The 26,540-nt window shown below is 42.6% G+C and overlaps 1 protein-coding gene across 8 annotated transcripts in view; it reads left to right on the top strand.

The window, feature by feature from the left end:
* The window catches only part of MTM1 (myotubularin 1), a 92,460-nt gene that overhangs the window by 12,381 nt on the left and 53,539 nt on the right, over positions 1–26,540 (top strand). For 6 of the 8 annotated variants that reach the window (XM_086386275.1, XM_086386270.1, XM_086386267.1 and 3 more), the window contains 3 exons: positions 10,864–10,936; positions 12,662–12,734; positions 14,495–14,589. In XM_086386275.1, the coding sequence (XP_086242401.1) occupies positions 10,874–10,936; positions 12,662–12,734; positions 14,495–14,589 (231 nt within the window). In that variant the 5' untranslated portion in view covers positions 10,864–10,873. Of the gene's footprint in view, positions 1–10,863; positions 10,937–12,661; positions 12,735–14,472; positions 14,590–26,540 lie in introns of all 8 variants that reach the window. The other 2 variants (XM_086386273.1, XM_086386272.1) reach the window with 1 other exon arrangement.

Raw genomic sequence — 26,540 nt, 5'->3', positions numbered from 1 at the left:
ACCATCCAAAGGGACAACTTCGTAGAATAACTCATCTAGCTACATGTGCTCTGATAGACATTTTGAACCCTCATTAAACTTTGTCCTTCTTTTTAAATATAGTTTGAAAAGACTCTTTCATGATACAGAGTACTACTGCAGTTAAACAAGAGGGAATATACTACCTCAGGGTCTCACAGACATGGATTTGTGTGTGGGGGGAGGAGTTGCTGTTTGGTTAATCATGCTTAAAATGAAGGCTAATGTTCTTTTTTGTGACCATCAAATTTTATTACATAGAAATGGGATTCCAAAAAAAATTTTTTTATTCAGCTGTGTAAGCAGGAGGCATAACATTTTCATTTTTTAATTTGATCATCAATTAGAGAATTTAGAGCAACAGACATCTGTTAGTGGGTATAGTGGGGACGAGGATCAGGCTGCCTGGGTTTGATTTCCAACTGCAAACGTTTTTAGTGGCCACATTTAACCTTCCTATTCTCAGGGTTGGGTGTTTTCATATGAAGGAATATTAGTAGTTGGCTTATGAGGTTGTTGGCAGTATTGAAGGAGTTCATCTGTGCTTAGAACAGTGCCTGGCACATAGCAGATAATCAGTAAATGGAAAGCAGTTTGCTTTGTGTATTTAACTTATACCTATTCATTATCTTTATTGCTGTTTAACTTGTCTTATATTTATTCATCTTCCCACCTCAGTTGCTAGTTCCTTGAAGACTTATCTCCATTTTTTTTAGAATTTCTCACCATGCTCTGGAGTTGTTTTTGTTGTTGTCGTTCAGTTGCTAAGTCATGTCCAACTCTTTGCGACCCCGTAGACTGCAACACACCAGGCTTTCCTGTCCTTCACTATCTCCTGGAGTTCGCTCAAACTCAAGTCTGTTGAGTCAATGATGCCATCCAACCATCTCATCCTCTGTCACCCCCTTCTTCTCGTGCCCTCAATCTTTCCCAGCATGAAGGTCTTTCCAAAGAGTCAGCTCTTCGCATCAAGTAGCCAGAGTATTGGAGCTTCAGTTTTAGCATCAGTCCTTCCAGTGAATATTCAGGCTTGATTTCCTGTAGGATTGATTGGTTTGATCTCCTTGCAGTCCAAGGGACTCTCAAGAGTTTTATCCAGCACCACAGTTCAAAAGATGGGGAACACATGTATACCCGTGGCAGATTCATGTCAATGTATGGCAAAACCAACACAATATTGTAAAGTAATTAGCCTCCAAAAAATAAATTAATTAATTTTTTAAAAAGAGATTAAAAAAAGAAAAAAAAAAGCATCAATTCTTCAGTGCTCAGCCTTCTTAATGGTCCAACTGTCACATCCATACATGGCTACTGGAAAACCTGTAGTTTTGATTAGAGGTACCTTTGTTAGCAAAGTGATATCTCTGCTTTTTAATATGCTGTCTAGGTTGATCATAGCTTTCTTTCCAAGGAGCAAGCATCTTTTAATTTCATGGCTGCAGTCACCATCCACAGTGGTTTTAGAGCCCAAGAAAATACAGTCTGTCACTGTTTCCATTGTTTCCCCATCTATTTGCCATGAAGTGATGGGACCAGATGCCATGATATTAGTTTTCTGAATGTTGAATTTTAGACCAGCTTTTTCACTGTCTTTTTTCACCCTCATCAAGAAGCTCTGTAGTTCCTCTTCACTTTCTACCATTAGAGTGGTATCATCGGTGTATCTGGGGTTGTTGATATTTCTCCCAGCAATCTTGATTATATAAAACAGTTCTCCAGATTACCAGCAACCAGCAGAAGCTGCTGCTGCTGCTAAGTCACTTCAGTCGTGTCCGACTTTGTGCGACCCCATAGACGGTAGCCCACCAGGCTCCCCCGTCCCTGAGATTCTCCAGGCAAGAACACTGGAGTGGGTTGTCATTTCCCTCTCCAATGCATGAAAGTGAAAAGTGAAAGTGAAGTCACTCAGTCATGTCTGACCCTCAGCGACCCCACGGACTGCAGCCTTCCAGGTTCCTCCGTCCATGGGATTTTCCAGGCAGGAGTACTGGAGTGGGGTGCCATTGCCTTCTCCCAGCAGAAGCTAGAGGGGACAAAGAAGGTTCCTCTCTGCCTTTGAGCCTTCCGGGGGTGGGGTAGGGTGGAGGGCACGGTCCTGCCAATGTCCTGATTGCAGACTTGTAGCCTTCAGAACCGTGCAGGAAGAAATTTCTGTTTTAAGCATCCAGTTTGTGGTACTTTGTTTCAGGAGCCCCAGACACCCATCCATTATTTTGTCTTTCCCCCCATTGCTGCTTGAATTAGAGTGTTGACAACCCTGGGATTTCATTTCATCTCAAATGGTAGCATTGCTTCCATTTTCATCCATTATCCATCTTCTCCACATATTTTGAAACTCTGATCTACCAGAGAGATGCAAAATGTCATCAAATAGGTAAATACTGTACAGCACAAGAAGTGAAATGTTAGGAATTTATGCAGTATACAGAGAAATGAAGCATGTGTGTGTTGTGGGTGCACGTGTGTACATGGGCAGACCCGTCCTCTGTCATGAAGTGGATACCTAAAGACCCGGTGCCAACACAGCTCTTGCTTCTCCTCCCAGTGAACATGCTTGAAAGGAATTGGGCCGAATGGCAGGTTGTCATCTCCAACCTTCTCTCCTCTTTGTTTTTCTAGAAATTGCACATCTGCTCTTCAGTTTCTTTCTGATCCTTCCCCTCTAGTGCTAATTCCCATTGGATTCCTTGTCAGTGATGCCCTGTCTGGGAAGGTCCGTGGGAAATTCAGTGTTCTGAACTGGCACCTTCATCACTGATGTAGCTGTGGCTCTTCATATGGGTTTTTACCTTCAACAATTGCCATTTTAACTTTTGCGTAAGAAGGTCATTTTCAATTATAAATTGAAAATATACTTTTGGGGAATAGTTTCTCCCAGGGGAAAATAGTTCAACCAAATACAGATCTGTCATGGAGCAGATGGATCAGCTGGGTTCCTGCATGAGTTTGGGAATTGGCAGGTGGATGGGGAACTTGATCTTGTTCCTATTTTAAAACTTTGTTTACTGCCAGGTATTTGGTGGTTACAAAATCCATTGGTGAATTTAATGATCTGTTTAAATGTATGTGTGTTTTACTAGGTTGCCTTTTCATGTAAAAAAAAAAAAGTTAACCTGATGATAACTGGCTTTCCTAATAGTTGCTTCAGCATACCAATTTCAAGTTATGAAGTGTTTCTAAAGTTACTCTGTTCCATGGCCACCGCACATGCCACTGGAGCCAGTCAGCTGTCTTGAAGATGTGCCATTTGTCATGAGGGGACCAAGAAGTAGGCTGAATGGATCAGCTCAGATCTATCACTAACCACTGGAAACATGATTCAAAATGCATTCTTCACTGATTCAGATTTATGTATTTTTTTAGCCGAAAGGTCTTTGAAACATTTAAAGAAGTGGAAGTAAGTGTATTGTGATCTTTAAAATGAATAGTAAATATCAAAATGACACAAAGAGTGAGTTTCTAAATGAAATATGATTTAACATTTTGTAATTTCCAAAGAAGAGTCATGAAAACAATGTCCCTTGAGTCCTGAAACAAATCAAGAGGCTCTAACACATGTATTGCAGGTGTCTATTTGGACAATAAGCCACTTACAATTGATGGGGGTACTCTTTGGAATAACTATAGTTGGACCTACTCTGATACCTCTAGTGTATTTCTATATCTTTGAATCAGAATAGAAGTTAAACAGGCAAGATCTCCACATAGGGATCCCTGGGCTAGGAGTCAAGCATTTTCTTTTTTTAATGGAAGTAGGCATGCTTGGAGAGTAACCTGATTTAAAGCTGTCCAGAGCTTTGTCAAGATTAGATGGATTATCTTAGAAAGCAAATGTGTGTACAGAATGGTTAGGCAGTATTAGATAGCGTATGTTTTATGGAAAATCCAGCCTAGTGTGTTAGCACCACTTTGAGAAATGGCTTCAAAGCATCTCTTTCTACGAGGAAGGGACTTGGTGTTTGAGTGCCTCTGCTTTGCCATCTACTGTTCCAGCATTTTACACATTCCTTATCGTGACTCCATGAAGGTAGGTAGTATCATGCCCCACATACAGAGAACTGCAGTCTGTCCAAGACTGAATGACTGTTATTAATTGAGTGACAAAATTGGGATTTGAAAGCCAAACTGGTCTGAACATAGAATCCCTTCCTCTTTTCAACTGTGTCACACAAATTTTGCAGCTGGTCATAGTATGTTTTTGCAAGGTATAAGCTGTGAATGGTGGGCTTATATCTTAGTTTAAAAGGGCATGATTATTATTTACTTTGGCTGAAGAAAGTTCATTTGGAAATACTTTAATAGTTGAAGACAGAGTGGCAGCCCATTTTTGTAAATAAAATCATGCTGGAATACAGCCACACCCCTGTATTTCCGTATTGCCTGTGGCTGCCACAAAGCCTAAAATAGTTTCTGGCCCTTCACAGAAAAAAGTTTGCAACTCTTGTTCCAAGAAAAATGTATAAAGGGATTCCCCTAGCAGTCCAGTGGTTAAGACTTCACCTCCCAGTGCAGGGACTGTGGGTTCAATCCCTGGTCGGGGAGCTAAGATCCCACATGCCTCATGGCCAAAAAAGCATAACATGAAAACAACAGAAACGATATTATAAAAAAATTCAATAAAGGCTTTAAAAATGGTCCACATCGAAAGAAATCTGTAAACAAATGTATAAGATGAAATAAACTCCTACTTTTGCAGATCATCGTTTGTCTTCATGTGGGATAAACAAGTATTGAATTGATTGTACCTGGTCTCTAAATGGCTGGGGCATGAACAATTGTCTTTGGTTCAGGGTGGTTTGTTTGAGGGCATCTCAACACATCTTTTTCATTTCTTGCTCCGAGGTGGTCTACAGTCAGAGCAATTTTAATGCAAAAGTCAGCATAAACTTTAGTCATGTAAAGCCTGTCCTGCATTCAGGTGCAGAACAGAAATCTGCTAGTGGTTCTCACTGGGGGCAAAACTCCCCCTAGAGGCCAAATTGGAAATGAGGGGGCAGTGTTTTTGTTTCTAGTGTAATTTGTATTGATAAGTAAGTTATTATCACTGTCATTTTATTTCCCCTTTATCCTGGAGGTCAGACATTATATTGATGATTTTTTAAATTTTGGCTTTTTAAAAAAAATTATGGCTGGGTTGATAATATCCATAACTTTCATTACAGGCTAGCCAGAGGGGCTATACAGAAATTGGAGCATTGGGTCTGGGAGTATTGAGCAGCTCTGTCCTAAGTATTTGGTGTTTCCTTTTTTTCAAAATGGACTTCCAAGTAAAGAAAGCTCCGTTGGAAAAACCTGGAATTCTGGGCTCAGTAGCTGCTCACACATGACTTCTTGCTCGCTGGCAGCCTTTTGAAGTTGTTTTGCAGACTAGGTAGGTTTCCAAAGCTTTCAAGGGAGCCTCCAGAGAGAGATCACCCTTTAACTTTATTTAAACAGCAATACAGAGTAAGAAAGCACAGCAAATAAAATCCAAAGATGATGGACTGCGTGCCTTTCCTCACGGTTTGTACATGGCAAGTTCAGGAAAACCCCTAATCAAGGGCCATTGACGGCAAATTGGTGACCATGGCAACTGAGCTCCCCTTGGAGTTTAGATTTTGCTTACAGAAACCCAATGAGGTGAAGGTCAAATTTATTTTCCAATTCTACTGCTTTGAGATGTTTCCAGTAAGGGTAAAACTGGCCCTCATTTATTTGAGAGTGTTTATAGTTACATCTGCCGCAGGTGTTTTGTGAAATCCTATTTTTCATATGCAACAGAGAGGGGAGCAGTTTCTTAGTCTGGAAGAAGGACATTGTATCTTAATTTGAAATACTGGGTTGGCGCAAAAGTGCATCCAGGTTTTTGATACCAGCGTATGGAAAACCCCGAACGAACTTTTTGGCCAACCCAATATCTCTTCCAGCACAAAGTCTGTAATGCAGAATGTTAGTTCTTTTTGGTGCGAGTTTTTTATGGTGCTTCAGAGTGTGAGAAGTCAGTGCTGCTCTTCTGATGTGCAGAGCCATGGAGCCTTGAGCATCTTGGTTAACTGAGGGTTGGCTCTACCCCTTTTTTAAGCTTGCATACGTTTCTGACTTAAAGGAAATATTACGCATACAACAGTTCATTCATTCATGTAACGGATAGCTATTGAGTACCTACTGGCTGCCAGGCACTGTACCAGGTACCGTAACAGCTTTGTTGTTTAGTCGCTCAGTTGTGTCTGACTCTTTGTGACCCTATGGACTGTGGCCCACCAGGCTCCTTCATCCATGGGATTCTCCAGGCATGAATACTGGAATGGGTTGCCATTTCCTTCTCCAGGGGATCTTCCAGACCCAGGGATCGAACCCACATCTCTTGCATCTCCTGCATTGCAGGCAGATTCTTTACCTCTGAGCCACCTGGGTTGGAACTGCAGCATTAAATAAAACAAACCATAATCCTTCTCTTCTGGGGGCTTGTGTTCTGGTATGCAAGAGGTGGAGAGTAATAACAGATTATCTGAAAGGGGGTAAGTGGTAGGTAAAGGAGATGGGGGGAGGGGTGGAAAGGGCAGAGAGACAGAGGGACAGGGGGAAGACAGGTGAAGGGACACAGAGGGAAGGACAGAGGGAGATACCATGAGACCATTGAGGTTAGTTGTCTTAAATTTAAAGAGACACAACTGAGGCTATGTTGTGACTTTCAAGCTTCCCTGATAGGTCAGTTGGTAAAGAATCTGCCTGCAATGCAGGAGACTCTGGTTTGATTCCTGGGTCGGGAAGATCTGCTGGAGAAGGGATAGGCTACCCATTCCAGTATCCTGGCTTAGAGAATTCCATGGACTGCCGTCCATGGGGTCGCAAAGAGTTGGACACGACTGAGTGACTTTTACACTTTGTGACTTTCAAAGTTTTTTAAATGATGCCACCTTTATGTAGCTTTATTTGAAGGGGTTGGGGGTGGGTCCCCAAGATTGCTTGCCTAGATGAGTTTCCTTTACTGTTTTTTAATCTAAAACTCCTTCTCTCCTGAGATTGGGACCAGTCTCATTAACCTGCTTTCTTTAGAAATAGAAATCACTTGGACGCACTTGTCTGTGGGTGGAAAGGATACTGCCATGTTAGGAAACCTGTCTGGAGCTGGTCCTGCCTCAGACTCATGCCAGAGCCTTGTTGTACCCCTTCTAGGCTTTCCTGTCGTCTTCTCTGTAATGGGAGAGATGCTTAGTTGTTCAGTTGTGTTCGACTCTTTATGACCTCATGGACTCTAGCCCGTTAGGCTCCTCTATCCATGGGAATTCTCCAGGCAAGACTATGGGAGTGGGTTGCCATGACCTCCTCCAGGAGATCTTCCCAACCCACAGATCAAACCCAGTCTCCTGCACTGCAGGTAGATTCTTTACCATCTGAGCCACCAGGGAAGCCCAATGGGAGAGGACTGGGCTTAAATCTTCAGCAGTTTTTTTCAGGATCAAAAAGGATAGAAGTCTACCTTTGGTTAGATTCCTGAAATTAGCATATATATAGGGAATTAAGTGTCAATTTTCACTTTAAAGCCAGGGTAGCCCAGATTCAATGTTTTTTAAAATAAAAAGGATTAAAGCTGATCTTTAGGGGTTTGGGGCAAAATACACTATAACCAAAAGGGTACCTGACCTTTGTAAACTTTTCTGTATCTTTTATTTATTATTGAACTCCATTTAGAGCAACAGATATTTTATAGATGAAGATATGGATGCTTGATAAGTTAGAGCCAGCGCAGGGCCTGTGCTTATCTGTCTAGCACATTTTCCACAGCACTGCTCTGCTTCCCAGGCTCCTAATGACACAGTATTTTCATGTACTTTTTCAAGAGAAGTTTTATAGACTTCCCTGGTGGCTTAGATGGTAAAGCATCTGCTTGCAATACGGGAGATCCAGGTTCGATCCCTGGGTTGGGAAGATCTCCTGGAGAAGGAACCCACTCCAGTATTCCTGCCTGGAGAATCCCAGGGACGGAGGAGCCTGGTAGGCTACACTCCATGGGGTCGCAAAGAGTTGGACACGACTGAGCGACTTCACTTCACTTCACTTTCACTTCACCACCAGCCATGGCACTATACTTGTAGTAGTGAGCTTTCTTCCTAGTATTTCTGGGGTCAAGACTAATGTGTAGAAGAATTGCTTATGGCATCAGTATTCAGTTGTTATCCTCTTATTATTTAAAAGAATGCTAATAATTTGTTAACAAATATACCAGGCACTGTTCTAAGCCCTTCAGTATATTGCTTCATTTTGCCCAACTGTGCTGTAGTAGGATAGAGGTAATAGCAACCAAAGCCCAGAAAAGTGAAATAATCTGCTCAAGGTCAAATATATGAATTGCAGAGTTGGGATTTGAATGGAGTCAGCTCAATACTCATGCTGTCCAGCATCACGCTGCTCCAGCGTGTGTTCATTTCAGGGGTCCATTGGAACCCTTCAACAAAGAGAGGTTCATCTCATCATGGAACTAACCCATGTTACCCAGACCCTTGGATTTCTCAGTTCTGCACTCAGTTCAGCTTTTAATAGTAGCAGTTTCTAGGATAACGCTACATATGAAGACTTTAGACATAAAGACAGCACATTATTTGATTCTGTTTATATGAAATGTCCAGAATGGGCAAACCTGTAGAGATAGAAAGCAAATTTGTGATTGAGGCCGGGGGAATGGGGAGTGACAGTGACAGTGACAGTGACAGTGACATACCCATAATGGGTATGGGGTTTTGGGTGGTGGTGGTGAAAATGTTCTAAAACTGATTGTGGTGGTGGTTGTGCAATCCCATTAAGTTGTTCACTTGAAACGGGTGTGTTGTATGGTATGTGAGTTATAGCTCAATTAGGTAGTTAAAAATAAGGAAAAAAGGAAGACTTTTCTCTCTTATATTTCATTTTAAATTGAGTTTTTTTTTTTTTTTAAATGAGAATTGAAGAAAACAGGAAGATTTATCTTTCTTTTATGGTTTAGAAACAGACTGGTGAAGACTGAGTCGATTATATAGCCCAGTGTTTGAAATGTCTTACATTTACTTGACATGTTAATAATTTAACATGTGTTTGAAAATGTTGACTTATGAAAATGTTAGAGCATATGATTACTAAAAGTAATTTTATATCTTAATTTAAAAAATCCCCAAAATATGTAATATTGTTTAGTTGATAGAATAATTTCAGGGCAGAAACATCTGACTTTATCTATCCAGTCCATCTCATCGACTCTGCTGTCTCAGAGAATAATGGGTTATTTTGATTGGATTTTAATTTATAGTTAGAGTGGTTTTTCAAGGCTATTTTGCCTGAATTTAATTCATTCTAGAGTTATTCATTAATCTTTTTTAAAAAAGTTATTTCTAATTTTACATTGTGCTACCTCTTAATGGTATCAGGTTTTTTAAGTTTAGTATTCCTTTGTATAAAGACATATTTTATTTTCCCCTAACTGTTCATGTTTCAGCCTCAGCAGTTTCCTAGTTCCAGTGTTTTGGGATTTGGTGAACCAATATACAAGGTCACAGTGTAGTGATGTTTCACAGTAGTATGTATTTTGCACATAATCAGTCACTCATTCACCAAATAGTTACAAATGTCATTGTGTGCCAGGAGATAGCCATGACCCAAAAGGACTCCCACCCTTGCCCTTGGAAAGCTGAGCTCTGGTGGTGGAAGCCCAGAGTCGCTAATCTTGAAAGATTGTTCTCACTTGGCTGTCTCACTGCATCTTTGTCCTGATGGGTACCTTCATCTGCATCTTTTGTCACCTTTCTCAGGCATTTCTTTAGGACACTGACCAGCAGCACACAGCTATCAAATTTCCAAGTTTTGTGCCAAGTGGTAGTAGTGTTCTCCATGCCAGATTTTGTTAGTTGGTCTTTTAATGAGCCCAGCAAAAAAAAAAAAAAAACTATAAATGTTCACAATTGTCTTGCTAAATTGAGTACGGTTTAACCACCAGTGACTTCATATGTATCTCTCTCTCATTAACTTTGATAAATAAAATAGCCAAAGCATTGCTTAGTTTCCTGTTGTTGCTATCATCTTCAAAAGTAACCCCTGGGTTAACAAGCTAATTGTATGTGTTCTGCATATGATGGTTTCGTTTATGTCTAAAAAAAAGAAAGAAAGAAAGTGAAGTCGCTCAGTCGTGTCTGACTCTTTGCGACCCGATGGATTGTAGCCCACCAGGCTCCTCTGTTCATGGGATTTTCCAGGCAAGAATACAGGAGTGGGTTGCCATTTCCTTCTCCAGGGGATCTTCCTGACTCAGGGATTGAACCCAAGTCTCCAGCATTGTAGGCACACGCTTTACCATCTGAGCCACAAGGGAAGTCATTTATGTCTGAACTGGGATGAATATGCCTTATTTAAATGAAATACATACATTCCCTAGAAAATGCTGATTAAATCAAATCCTACGAACTTGATTTCCATCAAATCCATGCCACTTTAACTTGCCTTAATTGAGAGAAGACAGAATTATTAAAGGGGAAAGAAGTATAAGTTCAACGGTCTGTCCTTTTTATCTCTCTGCTTGGCTGTCTCTTAACTGTCTTTACAAATGAAGAAGTATGGATGTTTGAAGCCTGTTGCATAATTAATAAACATTAAGTTTTCTCTGATGACAGAAAGGCGTGTGGTGTCTTCTGCTGAACTCCCCCTTCTCTGTTTCTTCACGGTTCCCTGCGCCTTCACTGGAGCTCTTTCCCATGAGCTGTGCTGTGGCTGGTCCTTCATGTGTCTCATTCCTGTGAGGGAAACGGGGCCTGTCAAGTGTCCTCCTGTTTGTACTCAATTGCAGTATGTTTGAAATTGCATACGATTTTGTTGATTTCTTGAATTCATTGTCTTTCTTGGCAGAGTTTCCAGTATGGCCTCAGCACCAACTTCCAAATATAATTCACACTCCTTGGAGAATGAGTCTATTAAGAGGGTAAGTTGAGTTTTCAGATTTATTTATACCTCTTTCTCTGCATTTCTCTTTTCATATTTGAATATTAGCTGCTCATTCTGGGTTTCTTGAATTATTCATTTCATTATTCATTCACATAATGCAAATTCTTTGATACACATAGTTTTATTTGTTAACCCATCTCGTTCCATAAAAGACAGACTACCTTAGGTGTGTTCAGTGAGCTTTGTTTGTAAATCCTTTCGTATAACTTCATTTTTGAGAACCTCTGACTTGTGAACCACTGCCAGACATTACATTTAAGATACTAGGCAATCTCTTGCCCCTGAAAGCTTTCTGAAGAAGAGTTCGGAAGACCAGGGCCCACCAAGCAGGATATTAACACCTTCCTCAATATTGCAGGAGGCATTCCTGGCTGAGAACAATCTGCCTTGCCCTCCTAGGTATAAAATGCTCAGCTTGCAAGCACTAAAGCATATTGAAAATTAGCTAGGAATTTTTATTTTGTACCTGAACAAAAAAGGATAAAACCACTAAAAATCCAAGAAAGCCACCCTCTTTGACAGCTTATCCCTCACCTAAATACAAAAGCCGCACTTCCCCTGTTTCATACAACTTTACATGTGCATAGCCCCTGATAATTTTCAGAAGTGTGCTTGTGTAGTTTCTTTCACTTAGTATTCACAAAACTCCTTTGAGGCAAGGATTACTAGCTTCACACATGAAATGATTGCAGTGTGACTTTGGAAAACAACTAGAAAAAAAATGAATGAAAAATAGCGATTTACAAAACCCTTTTCCCAAACAGATGTTAGTGATGTGTCTGGCACGTCCTGGAGTGGACACAGGCAGCACGTCATTGGCACTTATCCACTGGGGCAGCTGAATAGATGGAAAGACTCCTTTCCCAGGCATCCAAGTCACATGGCAGATTAGCCTCGCAGAACTCACCTTGGCTAGTGGTTTATACTGCCTGGTTGGCAGAGTGGCTGCGGTTATTGAATGAGAATACCTCAAAAGGCAGAAGGCCTAGAGATGTAGTAGAGTCACATGAAGAATTTGTGTGTAGATGGTTTCCAAGGCCCTGGTTGGCTCAAAAGTTCAATGACAGGCCTCCTCATCCTCTTTATCTAGTTACTTACGTGAGAAAAGAAGTTAGTAAAATAGAAAACCCAGTGTTATTTTCTGACATATGAGAATATGCTGTAATTACTGTTGCTCAGTTAAGGCTCCATTGAAATGAAGTTTTCATTCCTTCGCTCAACAAAATAGGACTAAATAATATGGAAAAAAGCTGCCACAATATATGTGTATCTATAGAATATACTCAGTGAATTCTGTCTTAGTGGGAGATAGTGAAGGACAGGGAAGCCTGGTGTGCTGCAGTCCATGGGGTCGCAAAAAGTCAGACACAACTTAGTGACTAAACAACAACATCAAATACACTTAATATTCATTTTTTATCACTTTCCTGAACACTGTTAACTGTAAAGCACTTGGAAGGGGTGTTTAATTAATATCACTGAAAAGTGTGCTAATGTTAGTTACAGACTAAAAGTTAACACAGCTAATGAATGTTGAACGCTAAGTTGTATTTTTTAGTTGTTTTGATTTTCTGTGCCAATTTTCTATAATGGTCACTATGTCTCTAATTTTTTTTATTTGCAAACAATATTTCTGGTTAGTTGCTTAATATCCTGTGCAAATGTCATGTCCTTACTTCTGATGACACTGTTTTGTTTCCAGACTTCTAGGGATGGAGTTAATCGGGATGTGGGAGAAACTCTTCCTCGACTGCCAGGAGAGATTCGCATTACTGGTAAGGCCTGTGAGGTTAGGATTTTCATAGATTGATGAGAGTTCTAGGAGGGCCAGGTGGCTTCAATCCCTCTGACTCTTTCGAAGTCACTTTTAGACAAATAGGCTAGCTTTGTTTAAAAGTGTTAATGTAGTGAGAACTCTCTGCATTTGTTTCTTGATCAAAGAGTTCTCTCAAGCTTCATGCTCTCCATGACAGTGATATTTTTTTTCTCTGTATCAAGTCAGAATTATTTTGGAAAAAAAATGTGGATTATATCTTTCAAGTCTCTCACTAGAGCTATAAGCTCTTATGGTTTAAGGTTATAAGAACAAACTGGTAATAAGATTTTACAGCCCATCATATATGCTTTAAAACGATCAACTTCGAGACTTAAAGTCCAAGTACTCTCTTCTTTGAAATATAAGGAGACATATTGGTTTAAAATATCTTTTATTTGCCAGATAGCTAAAATTAGAAATGTTGATGTAACATTCTGATTTTTGTCTTACTTTATTCATTGTAAGTTCATATTAAGAGAAAGGTATCTACTTTGGAAAGACTAGATCATTCTGGCTTAATCCAGAAGCACCTGACAGCTTCTAAGCAAAGTGCTAAGATTGTGAGCATTAACATTTTTTTTTATTAGAGTTGACATCCCCATTTCAGATTCCCATTTGGTGATGATACAGTTACCACTGCTTCAGAGAACCTTTTGGTTTATTTACTAAGATCTGGGTTGTTTAGCTTAAATGACTGAGACCATGGTGCTAATCAGATTAAGGTCATAGATATGATACCTGTATGAATGAGTTAGCCATGCACAACGAGAAACTACTCCATGTCCACAGGCTTGCACACATGATCCTAGTCTTGAAAAGGAAGTGGGTGGCATGTTTCCATCCTAATTTGTGGATAAGAACAAGGAGAATATCTTACTTTTGATCATCTTCACATGTGAAGTTTTAGTTCTGTATCAGTGTTAAAACCTTCACAGAGGTAGTAACTGATTGAGTTAGCATGAAGTAGACTTACTGGATATTTTTCATTTAGCACCCGAGGAGAAAGGGGTTTCAAAAATTATTATAAATAAACAAACAAATGCCGTTAACACATTCAAGGACATCCTTGAAAAATAAGACAAAGATACATTTTATTATAATAACTCTCCTGATTTAGTTTCTCCTTATGTTTGATTCTACCAAAGATATACTAATTTCTTGGCCATCTGTTTCATATCACTTAAATGTGTGACATGAATCTAGCTCCATTCTTCTCTGGACTATTAAAAGAGAAAGAATAGACTATAGAAACATTTCTGCTGCTGACAGTCATTTATTAAAAACATCGCAGTGTTTTGTGTGATTGGAGGTTGGCAAACCTCAAACCCAGTCCGGGAGAGAGTCCGTGAGACTGTCCTGTGTGAATTGCCACCCTCTGGTTGAAGCCTGCAGTTCAGTAGTTACCTTGACAACCACCGGAAGGTAGCAGCACCGGTGCCCTTATTCACTTCTGCTCTCTAGCTGTGAGGGTCTTGTCCCTAGGTAGTGGCAGCATGGTGGGTAAGCTCAGGTGATATGTGCCCCACCTCGTTCTCCCTCAGCTCCACTCTACCTGGCATGGTAATGTAGAAACATTGCCAGTGCTTGCTTTAGACCTTTTCAGTGATTTTTTAAATTGTAGTTATTCTTAGCCAAATAGTTTATATTAAAGTAGTGCCATTTGTTGTGTATCTTGGTATATATTTCCATTATTTTAGGGTACTTTTTTTATCTTAATAGACAAAGAAGTTATTTACATATGTCCTTTCAATGGCCCCATTAAGGGAAGAGTTTACATCACAAATTATCGTCTTTATTTAAGAAGTTTGGAAACGGTAAGTAAAATCTAAGACCATAAAGATGACCCTAACTGTTAAAGATAATGCTAAACTGTTTCTCTTCTACCTTGCAAGATTGACTGTGGATCAGATTAACATGGGGGATATATTTGCTTCTCAACTCTTAATTTTTGGCTTATGCAAAGCTCATGTAACACTAACACCTGTAAATGTAGGAATAGAGTGAATTAAAATAAGTCTTGTCCTTCATAATATGAGGAGGGGGATTTGGTAACTGTACCTGTTTGCTCGTTTGGCGAGATTCCTTAGGCGGGGAATAGTGGTTCTTTACCAGAAGCACCGTTGAGAACCACTTGGGGTCACTTAGCAGCCATTACAGATGCTGTGAGATACTGCATCCAAATGTCCAGGTCTGTGGTCCAGGCACAGTGATCATTTTTTTTTAAAACATCACAGACAAGGATGCTGATGTGAGTCCCTTGTGTAGGCCCACTGCTCTAGAATTTTCCAAGTGTTCAATTACAGAACACCAGATAGTGGTTTGGAATTAGGATGTCTGTGGTGTGGCTGAATGCCACTCTACCTGTTATTGCATGGCATTTCAAGGAATGTTCCACTGATGGAACAATGAGTTGGACATGAGATGCTCCAGAAGGGAAAGAGTGAATGAACAGCTGCTATGGCTGTTCTAGAAGGGCCTATGGTGGATGTGGTGGGTTCCCGTTACCCAGGCCAGCCCAAAGGGGCAGTTGTATTTTGATGAGGTGGACCAAGCAGGGGTGAATAGGTCTGGGGCACATGAAAGAGGAGCCAAACATCCGCTTATAAACAGGAGATGTTGAGACTGTTGGGGGGAATCTAGCTTTGGTTTTACTGCTTTTACCCCATAACTTCTTTTGAACAGTTCTAATCTGGATTAGTTTGCATCTTTTGATTTTTAAAAACATTATTTTCATTTTTGTGTCCAAATTCTGAAAAGTGCCGTTTATTGCTCTTATTGCCTTCGCTATGGGAGCCCACTTCTTTCGTGTTTCTAGGTCCACATGGTCCTGAGATTTGGTCTTTTATTTTTGTGAATCTATTCAGGCCTCTAAGTAAGAGTGAAGCTGAGCACATGTTCTAGTTTTCCAGAATGTGAAAGATTCTGAAACTTAAGAGAGCAGTGAGCCAAACGTGGGTAGCCGTTCCCTTCTCCAAGGGATCTTCCCAACCCAGGGATTGAACCCAGGTTTCCCGCATTACAGGTGCATTCTTTACCCTCTGAGCCACCAGGGATGCCCTCAACCCTTGGCAGCAGTTGTATTATAGAATTAATCATTTGAACAGGTGATTAAGTACCCAGGAAAGAAACCCATTGGGAGTACTACTGACACATTGTCTTGATTGAATCAAAGCATATGCCTGACCCTGACAAAGAAACATGGTGGCAGTACACTTCGGTGGAGTTATAGACTGTGTAACTGGCATCAAGCCTTTGACTCAGAAGGTGGTTAAAGGGAAGGGGAAGGGATTTGAAGTAGTTTTAATCTAAGATATTGAAGTGAAACTACTAATGTAAAATTTAGTGTAGGTAATATTTAGTTCATAAAAACCAGTGGTGTCTGTGAAGGATGGAAGAGGTCTGTCTTTACAGGGGCTCAAGCTTATCTGAGCCAGTAATCAGGTGGGATGGATTAAAAAGTTAACAGACATATAGGCTGAACTAACTATAATACAGTACAATACAGTATAATACTGTATTATACTACACAATATAATATGGCCAGCCAAAGTGAGACTCATTCTGTACAGCTCCCAAGTGTCAAATTGGGACACACTGAGAGATTTTATGCTAATGTATGCAATAATCATCAAAAATGAAATTAGAGCAGGTTGTTGACCAGCCACACAGGCCTGGTTCCATTTCGTGCTGTCACTGTTGATGAACTGGGGAAATTATTTAAACTGCAGTGCTGTGACAGGATTGTGTCTGTTCTGTGATCTCAACTGTGGAAAACAAACAAAAACTGTATGTCAAAAAGAGAGCAGAAAGAAATACACCAAGAGTGTTAATACTTGGGATATTTGAACATGCTTGTTTCCCTCCTCCCACTTGGAGGGAGAAGGCATTGGATGAACTCTTAGCTGGCATTATTTATTTTGTCATTATATGGCACTCCAGAGGCCAGGGATTAGCACGCAGTGGGTGAAGAAAAGACCCACTTGACACCAACTGCTTATCTTTTTCTTCTTTCACCAAGTTTTATATAAACATTTTGACCAATTGGCCACAGCATTTAGTCCAAGTATAAAAGCAAGCAGCTAGTGGCAGAAAACATAGTATAAAGCAAGCCATTTGGGTGATTATGCAGAGGCCTCAAAACATAGTCATCATAGTGTCTCTCAAAGTCCTAAATATGAACATTAATTGTGAATTCTGCTGCAAAATGTGGATGTTTCGTGTGTATTTGACAAAGAGCCGTCATGTCCCTGGCCTTTGGAAGCGGACACCTGTGTGGTTCAGGTATGTAAACACTGCAGTGGGAGCACGGCCAGACTCGGGAGTCAGGTGTCTTGTTTCATCAGGTGATGTCCTGGGCTGGTAGATACAGTGGTCTTTGGGCTGCCACTCAGCCGTCTTCACCTGGGCCTCCTCTGGGGTCTCCCTACTCCACTCTGACTGGCTTACTGGAAATTCTTGATGGATCTCTGTTGCCCACAAAATAAAATCCACTGTCCATCATGGGACAGAAAAATCCTTCTGAGTTCTCTTGCCTCAACTCACAGTGCTTCTCCCTGTGCTGTCGTCTCTTCCCTGCCTGCAAGGCCCTCCTGGGCTGTTCTTGCTGTGCCTGGATGCCCTCTTGTCCCTCAGAACCCACTCAAAAATCATGTCCTCCCTAGAGCCTTCACCAGCTTCCATCATAGCCCTCACTCCCTCTCTGTGTGCCTGTTCCGTCTTAAGACTTACTACTGGGTACCTCCCCTGCCCACTCTGAACATCTAACATCCCTCCCCCTCCTCCTCTCCCCCTTTCATGTTTATTCATTTCTTCACTGTCTCCTACTTTATATATTTTACTTCTGGCCTCATTCTGGTCTGTCTGAGGCCAGGGATGCCTTGTGTCTTTTCACTGCTGTGCTCTTGAGAACTAGGACAGAGCATGGCGTGTGGCAGTGAAGGATTTCAGCCGTATCTATGTGCCAGTGTCTCTGTGGCCATCAGTAATAGGGAGTCCTCCTGGTCCTCCGTGTAGACAGGAGGTACTCAATAGCATTGTGCTCTAAGTGATGGGGAGACAGCAGGCAGCATGGATGGCACTAAGTCATGGCATCCTGAACACCACCATTGCTTTTGAGTTGAGAAATCCTGTTGCCTCCTTTTGACCTTGAGGGTGCTCGAGGTTGGGCTTGGCTTCGATCTCGTGACTCCAGTAGGGCTGGTTAGGCCTGTAATACTCTTGTTGTCTGTGGACTCCCGGAGCAGCACCACTTCCAGTTTCCCTCTCAGGAGTACTTCAGCTCAGGTGCTCAGGTTCATGAACAAGACAGGTTAACCCTATGTTCATTCAGGCCGCTGTATCTTCATTCCAGAGACACTCAGCACCAGGGTGAATCTGCCATGGTGCTGGGTGCATAACACAGGGATGAGCAGGTGTGGTGTCAGGTGGCAGAGCCTGCAATGGGTGCATCATGCTGTTCGATTACAGGACAGAAGCAGGGTAACTGTGTGCTGAGTCATGGAATGCCTTCTAGAGGAGGTGATGTGGGAACCAAGCCTTGGTGAATGGAGACCATTACCTGAACAGGAGGGAGAGAGAGAGGACCCTCCACAGGGTGCGTGTACAGTGCTATGGAGGAGCCCGGTGTCTGGTGACAGTGGCTGAGGGCTGTGCTAGAGTGGGAGCATGGATGGGGAGGGGAGAGATGAAGCTGGAAGCATTGCCAGCCTTGAGCGGCTCGTAAATCACCAGTGTCTGTGTCACGTGGGGAACAACACAGCCCATGTGTGTTTCAGGAAGGGAAGTCAGGTCTCAGCATGTATGACAGATTAGGGGAGGGAAGACTGGAGGCGGAGAGACCATCCAGGAAGTTATCTTTGTTTTCTAGGCGAGCTTGTTCTAATCGAGTCTGGGTTGCAGGAGAAAGGAGGGAACCTCCGTGAGCGAGGCAGGAGGATCTGGGTAGCATTTGGAGCTGGGAGCCGAAGAGAAGAGTAGAATTAAGGATGATCCCTGTGGTCTTGGGCTTGAGTGGTCGGAGCTGCTCCCATCCATGGAAATAGACATTAGAGGAGAAGGAGGGGCTTGAAGCCTCGGCCGTGGGAGACTTGTGTGCGTATGCAGACTGACAGCTGTGCGAGTGCAAGCTGTAAATATGTGGCTCAGGAGCCTTGAAAATAGGAGTCTGAAGCTGCGGAAGTCCAAGCACACGGGTATCACAGTAGTAGCGGGTGCACATACAGGATTTCCTGAGGGGGCCATGAGACCAGCGGATATGCAGCTGTGGAGGGAGCCTGAGGGCAGGGACCGCGTCTGTGGGGGGTGGAGCGGGCAGGAGCAGAAGCCACAGTCAGAACAGAGGACCGGCTCAGACAGGGGGTGGGCGCTTGGGAGGAGAGAGAAATATCTAGAAGGAAGGGAGTGGACCAGAGTGAAGTGTTGCAAGCTTCGGTGAGATAAAAAAGGAACAGGGGCTCCGGGGAGGTTTGGGGGAGGTCGCCGGCAGCCCCAGGGAGAACACAGGCCTTGGACACAGGAGCATCATTAGCCTCTCACTTGGTCCTCCTTCCACCAGCCCCCAGGCCTTGGCACCCTTCTCTCTATTCATTCTCCGAGAGGCTTCCTACACTCCCTGGCTGCACTCAGTTCTCCCCAGATAACATTGTTTGTCAGCGAAGCTCCTCGCAGCCTCCTGAGCCCTGGCCCACACACTCAGCCCATCTGATGGCAGCTGTCTGGCCCCTTCCCTTATGCCCTGGTCCTGGTTTTCTAGTGCTGACCTTTCTTCTGCCCCCAGCTTCTCATTGCTCACCACCTGATAGAGACCCCAGGTGCCTGGCTGGGTCAAAACTCTCTTGCTCATTCTACTTGCCAGTTCCTTCTTCGGGCGTTTTTGCCTCTCTCGATGATTCTTCTCTTCTTCTAGGCACCCTCCAGTCACCTCCCCCTCCTCCCTTCTCTTCTGCAGTCTTCATTGCTGCCTTCCCGCCCGTATCCTCTCCGTATCCCTGTTCTTAGCTCCTGCAGATATTCTCCTGCTTGGCAACTCTCAGTGGCTCCTTCCCCCCATCATTTCAGACTCCTTAGTGTTCATGGTCCTCTGCAACTCAGCCCTGACTTGCCTCTGCACCTCTCTCCTATGTGTCCCCCAGCACGCTGGTTCAGCTGTCTGACTCACTGTTCCCTAACCCAGCCCTTCGCCACCTCTGCTGTGGACTTTCCTCAGGCAGTTTTGTCCAGTAGAACACATCCATGTTCATTCCCACCCAGTCCTGCCATGCACACCCCCACTTGAATAAATATTATCATTATTTTATCCTTAGTATTATTTTTTGGCTGCACTGCAAGACTTGTGGGATCTTAGCTCCCCAACCAGGGATCAAACCCATGCCCGCTGCAGTAGACACATGGAGTCCTAACCACTGGACCACCAGGGCAGTCCCTAAAAATTCTTTTGAAATAGTTAAGATAGAAAGTTTGTAAAGAGTAATGTAAACATCTTTGGATCTACCACACAGTTGAAGAAATTTAGTGACCCCTCCACATCAGGGTTAGTCACCATCTGAAAGTTGCCAGTTCTCACCCCCAGTCATTCCACATACCCTTCTTTACAAATAGGAAGGAGTTCTGAAGATGCACGGGAACATGAAGGAAGGGAGGCTTTGAAGCCTCCCATCAAAGCAGGTAACCCTTAGGACTGTTGGTGGCATGAGCAGTGAGTTATGTGTACAGAGACCATTTTCTGACAGTGGGAAACAGTACGTTCTTCCTGGATTAAATTCAAGGAGACATTTGTCGTTAGGGTTTCCTCTAAAAGATAGGACCATAGTGATTTTATTGTTTAGGCAGAGTATTACCTACAGATTCATGAATACCACCCAAGACCCTCTTTAAGGACAGAACACATGTTAACTTTTACTGGGTAAAAGTACTTCTGGGAGAGACTACCAAGACAGAGTCTGTTGACTTTGCTTTTTGATGGTTTACCAGTATGCACACAGGACTTGGGGGGATCAAGGTGGATGGGGAGCGCTCATGTCCATCAGACTCAGCCTCTCAAATATCTGGTTCTGAAATGCGCATTGGCCAGGTGTGAGGTATTGTGCCACTGAGGAGCTGGGTATCTGGCAAGAGTGGCAGCAAGTAGGTTCCACAGTCTCTATAATTGGCTGCAGTTGGAGCTGTAAATGTTGGCCGCCATCCGGAAGGGAGGCAAAGTTTACCTCCCATTGTGCACATTTCAAAGCCAGGCATGTATTCCCTTGCAGAGAGAAGGCATAGCCACTTCATTACAAGCATGGACAAAAGGGTTCCTGTAGTATTTTTCTTTTAAAAAAAAAAAAAGTTGGAAACTTTTCAAGATTGACCTTTTTTCATTCCTTCTGTCTAATGGATTTGACACCTTTTTTCATTTTAAAAGAGGTGAAATAATGCTAAGAAAACTGTAATAATAAAACATCCTAGTGTGTTTGTAAGTAGAAACGTCAATGGGAACGTAGGATCTGAACTATAGTTTTTCTTTTAAATTTCAGTCTTAAATCGTCTCTTTATTTTGCTGCTGCAAAAGGAATGAGGTTTTCAGGTTAAAACAGTCCCTGCTGATACCCCAAATCCTCCTGCCCCTTGTTGCCATTCATTCTCAATTTGTTAGTCCTCAAGCTGGAGAGGCTGTGTACTACTGCATCATCCTGTTGCAAGTCACTCAGTGGATTTAAGGAATGAACTCCACTATGAGTTTGCACTTTCATACCCTAGAAAGGGGCTCGTGGCTGCTTTGGCAGTTCTCTCCATCTCAGATCAATGTATCACATCCCCCACCACCTCAGTGATGGACCCCTCTGAGCTCCTTTGCTGACCTCATCTTGTGCTCTGTTGCAAAGTTAAAAGTTGTCTTTTCTAGCTCCCATAAATCTCCCTCATTCACCTATCATGAGCTTTCACCTGTTCTTTGCACCTCCTCCCCATCTCCAAGGAAGGAACAGGAGGTCGTGTTTTACAAAGTGAGCCTTCCTCCTAGTCTCTCTGGTGCCATGGTGCCTCACAGTTCGGTGTCTTACGCGCGTGGTTTTCAGTGGCTCCCCGACCCGCAGACCTGCTCAAGTCTCTGCTTTAAAACAACTTGCCTCCCTGCTACCCCAATACTATGAGCCTCTTTCTGCCCCTTCCTTGCTAGGCTTTTTAAAGAATGAGTCCCTACGTGCTGCTGCTGCTTCAAGATTAGGAACTCCTTCACTTCTTGGTCTTGCTCATGCTTCGTGTTGAAGCTCCTCTTTTCTTGCTCAGATCTACAGACCCTGGTGGACTCTTTGCTCTTCACCTTCTCTGCAGTGAAAAGTCGGTAGTGTGTTGGTTAATTCCACCTTCTTTCTGCATGTGTCCTTGACTCTTCTCTCGCTTCTGCCTTTTGTGTTTATTGCAGTTCATTTCTCCTTCCTGGGCTTCTCTGGTGGCTCAGAGCTTAAAGAGTCTGCCTGCATTGCAGGAGACCTGGGTTCGATTCCTGGGTCGGGAAGATCCCCTGGAGAAGGAAATGGCAACCCACTCCAGTATCCTTTCCTGGAGAATCCCATGGACGAAGGAGCCTGGTGGGCTACAGTCCACGAGGTCGCAAAGAGTCAGACACGACTGAGCAACTTCACTTTCTCCTTCCTACCCCCTAGCTGTATTTCCCAAGTTCTGTCGTTATCATCTTCTTTCTCACTTGTCAGTTACTTTCCAACTTGATAGTGCCAGACCCGATCTTTCATTCTTTATTTACTACTTGAGAACCTGCTGTGTGACAGATTCGAGAAGGATTGAAGAAGTCAACCTGGAGATTGGATTAAGGCTAATGGAGAAGGGAATGTGAAGGGTGACCGGTAGGTTTCCAGCTTTTGTCACAGGGTGGATGGAGTGCCAGCCATTGACAGAGAAAGGTGTAGTTTGGAGAGAGAAACATCGTGTGCTTTAGTTCTGGGCATTTGGAGTTTGAGGGGCCCTTGGGATTTTCCACTTCTGCATTTCCGGCTGCCTCCTGGATATCTGTTACTTGATTATCAGTCAAACTCCCTGTGTTTAGATGCTTAAACCCAGTGTGCCTAAAATTGACAGTGTTAATATTTCTCTCAGCCCCACCACCATGCCCTTCATATCTCTTGGTGGGACCACCATTGTCCCAGACACATGGGCCTGCTCTGTGATTCGTCCCTCTGACCCATCTCTTCCTCTTGCTTTCCAGCTCGTTTGCTCTCTGCTCTCAGATCCTCATGGCAATCATGTCACTTGCACAGCATTAGCATGTGGCAGCATTGGCAGCATTAGCTTCCAAGATTGCAGGGCATGGGCATCCCCTCCCTTGGCTTGTGCGGGGTACTCAGGGCTGCTGGGTGCATCTGCATGCAGCAACATTCTGTCATTGCAGGCTGCTTCCCAAGACACATTTCCTGGATCCCAGTCACCCTGATCCAAGCTCTGGGATACTCTACAGGGGATTCCCCTGCCACCCGATCTTAAACCTAGCCCACTTGTTTTTGTTTTTTGTAAACAAAGTTCCCATGCTTTCCCACATGCGTAGCCATTGTCACCATGACCTATTTTTGGAAGGCCAATCTTCACCTGCTTTTATTCCACCCTTTAAGGATTGTCTATAACTTTGCCATCACAGCAGGACCTTGCTGTGACCCAATCAGGGAGAAGTCGTCCTGCCATCTTGGACCTCTCATCCCACTTCATCTGGATTTTTAAAATGCCTCTTGGCACTTTGTTGCCATTCAGTTTCTCAGTCATGTCCAACTCTTTGTGACCCCATGGACTTCAGCATGCCAGCCTCCCATGTCCTTCACTATTTCTCGGAGTTTGTTCAAACTCATGTCCATTGAGTCAGTGATGCCATCCAACCATCTCATCTGTCGTCCCCTTCTCCTGCCTTCATTCTTTCCCAGCATCAGGGTTTTTTCCAACGAGTCAGTTCTTTGCATCAGGTGGCCAAAGTATCGGAGTTTCAGCTTCAGCATCAGTCCTTCCAATGAATATTCAGGACTGATTTCCTTGAGGATTGACTGGTTTGATCTCCTTGTGGTCCAAGGGACTCTCAAGAGTCTTCTCCAACACCACAGCTCAAAAACATCAATTCTTCAGCGCTCAGCTTTCTTTATGGTCCAACTCTCACATCCATACATGACTGCTGGAAAAACCATAGCCTTGACTAGACGGACCTTTGTAGGCAAAGTAATGTCTCTGCTTTTTAATACGCTGTCTAGGTTTGTGGACACTTACAACCTGGCATTTTGGCTGTTTGGGTGCATGTGTCTCATTTCCCAGACTGGGCCCTGAGCTTTGTGAGGATGACGCGTACATCTTATTTCTCTCCATGGTCCCAAGCATCCAGTACAGTTTCTGTTAGTCAGTATGCACTTGAGAGAGAAGGCAAATAATTGCATCTTTTAGACTGTTTGTTATGTGTACTTCTCAATTGGTTTAGATACTTACAGGTACAGAGGCATAGAATTTAGCATTAGAATGGACCTTTGAGAATCATTAAATATTTAATGATATTCGGATAGTGGTGACTCAGGTTTCTAGAGACTTAAGCTGATTTTCCTACTCCTAGATCTTCCAGTTGGGCCTGCTGGGTTATCTGATCTTGAACCTGTCATTTGGGGAGACCATGGTAGGTAGCCTCATTAGACTGTGGGTGTCTTTGGTCAGGAGCTGGCTGGTTTTCCTCAGTGTCCAATTTTCTGCTTTGTGTTGGGTCAAGGTAATCAGAAGTGTAGAATTTTCTTGATACAGTGGCAAAGTACAGTACGGTCTCACTCACTTCTAATCCTTCTGTTTTTTAAATTTGCATTCTTGCTTCCATCTTGATATTAGAATATCAGACTTTTATGTAGTGTCTCTGTGTTTTTTTTAGGTACAAGTTTGATATTTAGGAGTGCAGTTGAATAGACTATATAAATTACATAACTCATAAATTTCAATATAATCTAAGTGTAGTAACAGTGCTTGATAGTTTAATAACTACATGATATTGAGAAGAAAAAACATTCTCGTTTGCAGTTACATATGTACATGGTTACTGAGAAGTGTCTTTTTTCTGTAAGCATTTAGAATTCAGTTATGGAGTGAGGGGTTTCACCCCATGGTGCCAGCTAAAAAAATGCCTTCTTTCCAAGAGGAAAGCCCGTAGTAAAGCCCTGTAGCTGCTTGCTGGAGCATGGATTCACTGTTTTTGCAGAGTGCAGTTATGTCTTTCATGTACTAGGATATTCTTTATAATAATAATAATAATAATAACTTCCTTTGTTATCTAGCTACCATGTGCCAGGCACCATGCCAGGTACTTTTAAGTCCATTATCTCTAATCACACCTATTTTACAGGTAAATGTAGCTGAGAGACACAGTAACTTGCCAGAGTCATCCAGCTAATAAATGTTAAAACTCAGATTTGACACTTCTTTTTGTCCAACTTTCGCGTTTGTGCTCTTTTCTCTACACCATGCTAGCCATACCATCACACTTTTTAAAAAAATTTTATTTTTTTTAATTGGAGGCTAATTACTTTACAATATTGTACTGGTTTTGCCATACATCAACATGAATCCGCCATGGGTGTACACGTGTTCCCCATCCTGAACCCCCCTCCCACCTCCCTCCCCATACCATCCCTCTGTGTCATCCCAGTGCACCAGCCTCGAGCATCCTGTATCATGCATTGAACCTGGACTGGCGATTCGTTTCACATATGATATTATACATGTTTCAATGCCATTCTCCCAAATCATCCCACCCTCGCCCTCTCCCAGAGTCCAAAAGACTGTTCTATACATCTGTGTCTGTTTTGCTGTCTCGCATACAGCGTTATCATTATCATCATTCTAAATTCCATATATATGTGTTAGTATACTGTATTGGTGTTTTTCTTTCTGGCTTACTTCACTCTGTATAATAGGCTCCAGATTCATCCACCTCATTAGAACTGATTCAAATGTATTCTTTTTTATGGCTGAGTAATACTCCATTGTGTATATGTACCATAGCTTTCTTATCCATTCATCTGCTGATGGACATCTAGGTTGCTTCCATGTCCTGGCTATTATAAACAGTGCTGCAATAGCCATACCGTCACACTTTTTAAACTTTATTTTGAAATACGACCTCTCAAGAACTTGGAAGAAAAGTCCCTGAGAGGTCCTAGGTACCCATCACTCAGCTTCTCCACTAACTGTATTGCTTTATCCAACCCAGAACATCCAGGGGCATGATAACATTAACTAAGACTCTGACTGTGCTTGATTTCATCGGGTTTTGCACACACTCATTTTTGCCATGTTTTTGCATAGAGTCTGATGACATTTGATGCCATGTGTCAGTTCGTGTTCCCACCACCAACAGTCAAAATATGCAGCTCCTCTGTGGATGCAGAACTCCGTTTATAGCCACGCCCTACTTCCCCTCAGCCCCGGTGGCCACTTCTCTGTTCTCTAGCTCTACAATTTTCTTGTGTCAAGAAAAGTATGAATGGAACCATAGAGCACATGAGCTTTTGAGAGTGGTTTTATCCGGTCAGCATGATGCTCTCAAGATTCTTCTAGGTGGTTGCGTGTATCTGTAGTTCATTCATTTTTGTAGCTGAGCAGTAGTCCATGGCATGAACACACCACACTCTTAGACTTTTAAAATTTCTAGAATACCCACGAGTGGTATTTATATTTTTTGAAGAAATGATTACTTTCTTGTATTTTGTTTTAAAGACATTTAAGGTAAATAAAAAGCAAAAATTTGTATTTTATTTGTATTCCACAGCAA

Source organism: Bos grunniens, chromosome X (genome assembly GCF_055505025.1).
Source record: "Bos grunniens cultivar Pamir isolate PY7600 chromosome X, Bosgru_T2T1.0, whole genome shotgun sequence".
NCBI classification, from domain to species: domain Eukaryota; kingdom Metazoa; phylum Chordata; class Mammalia; order Artiodactyla; family Bovidae; genus Bos; species Bos grunniens.
This window is presented reverse-complemented; position numbering and strand designations above follow the sequence as displayed.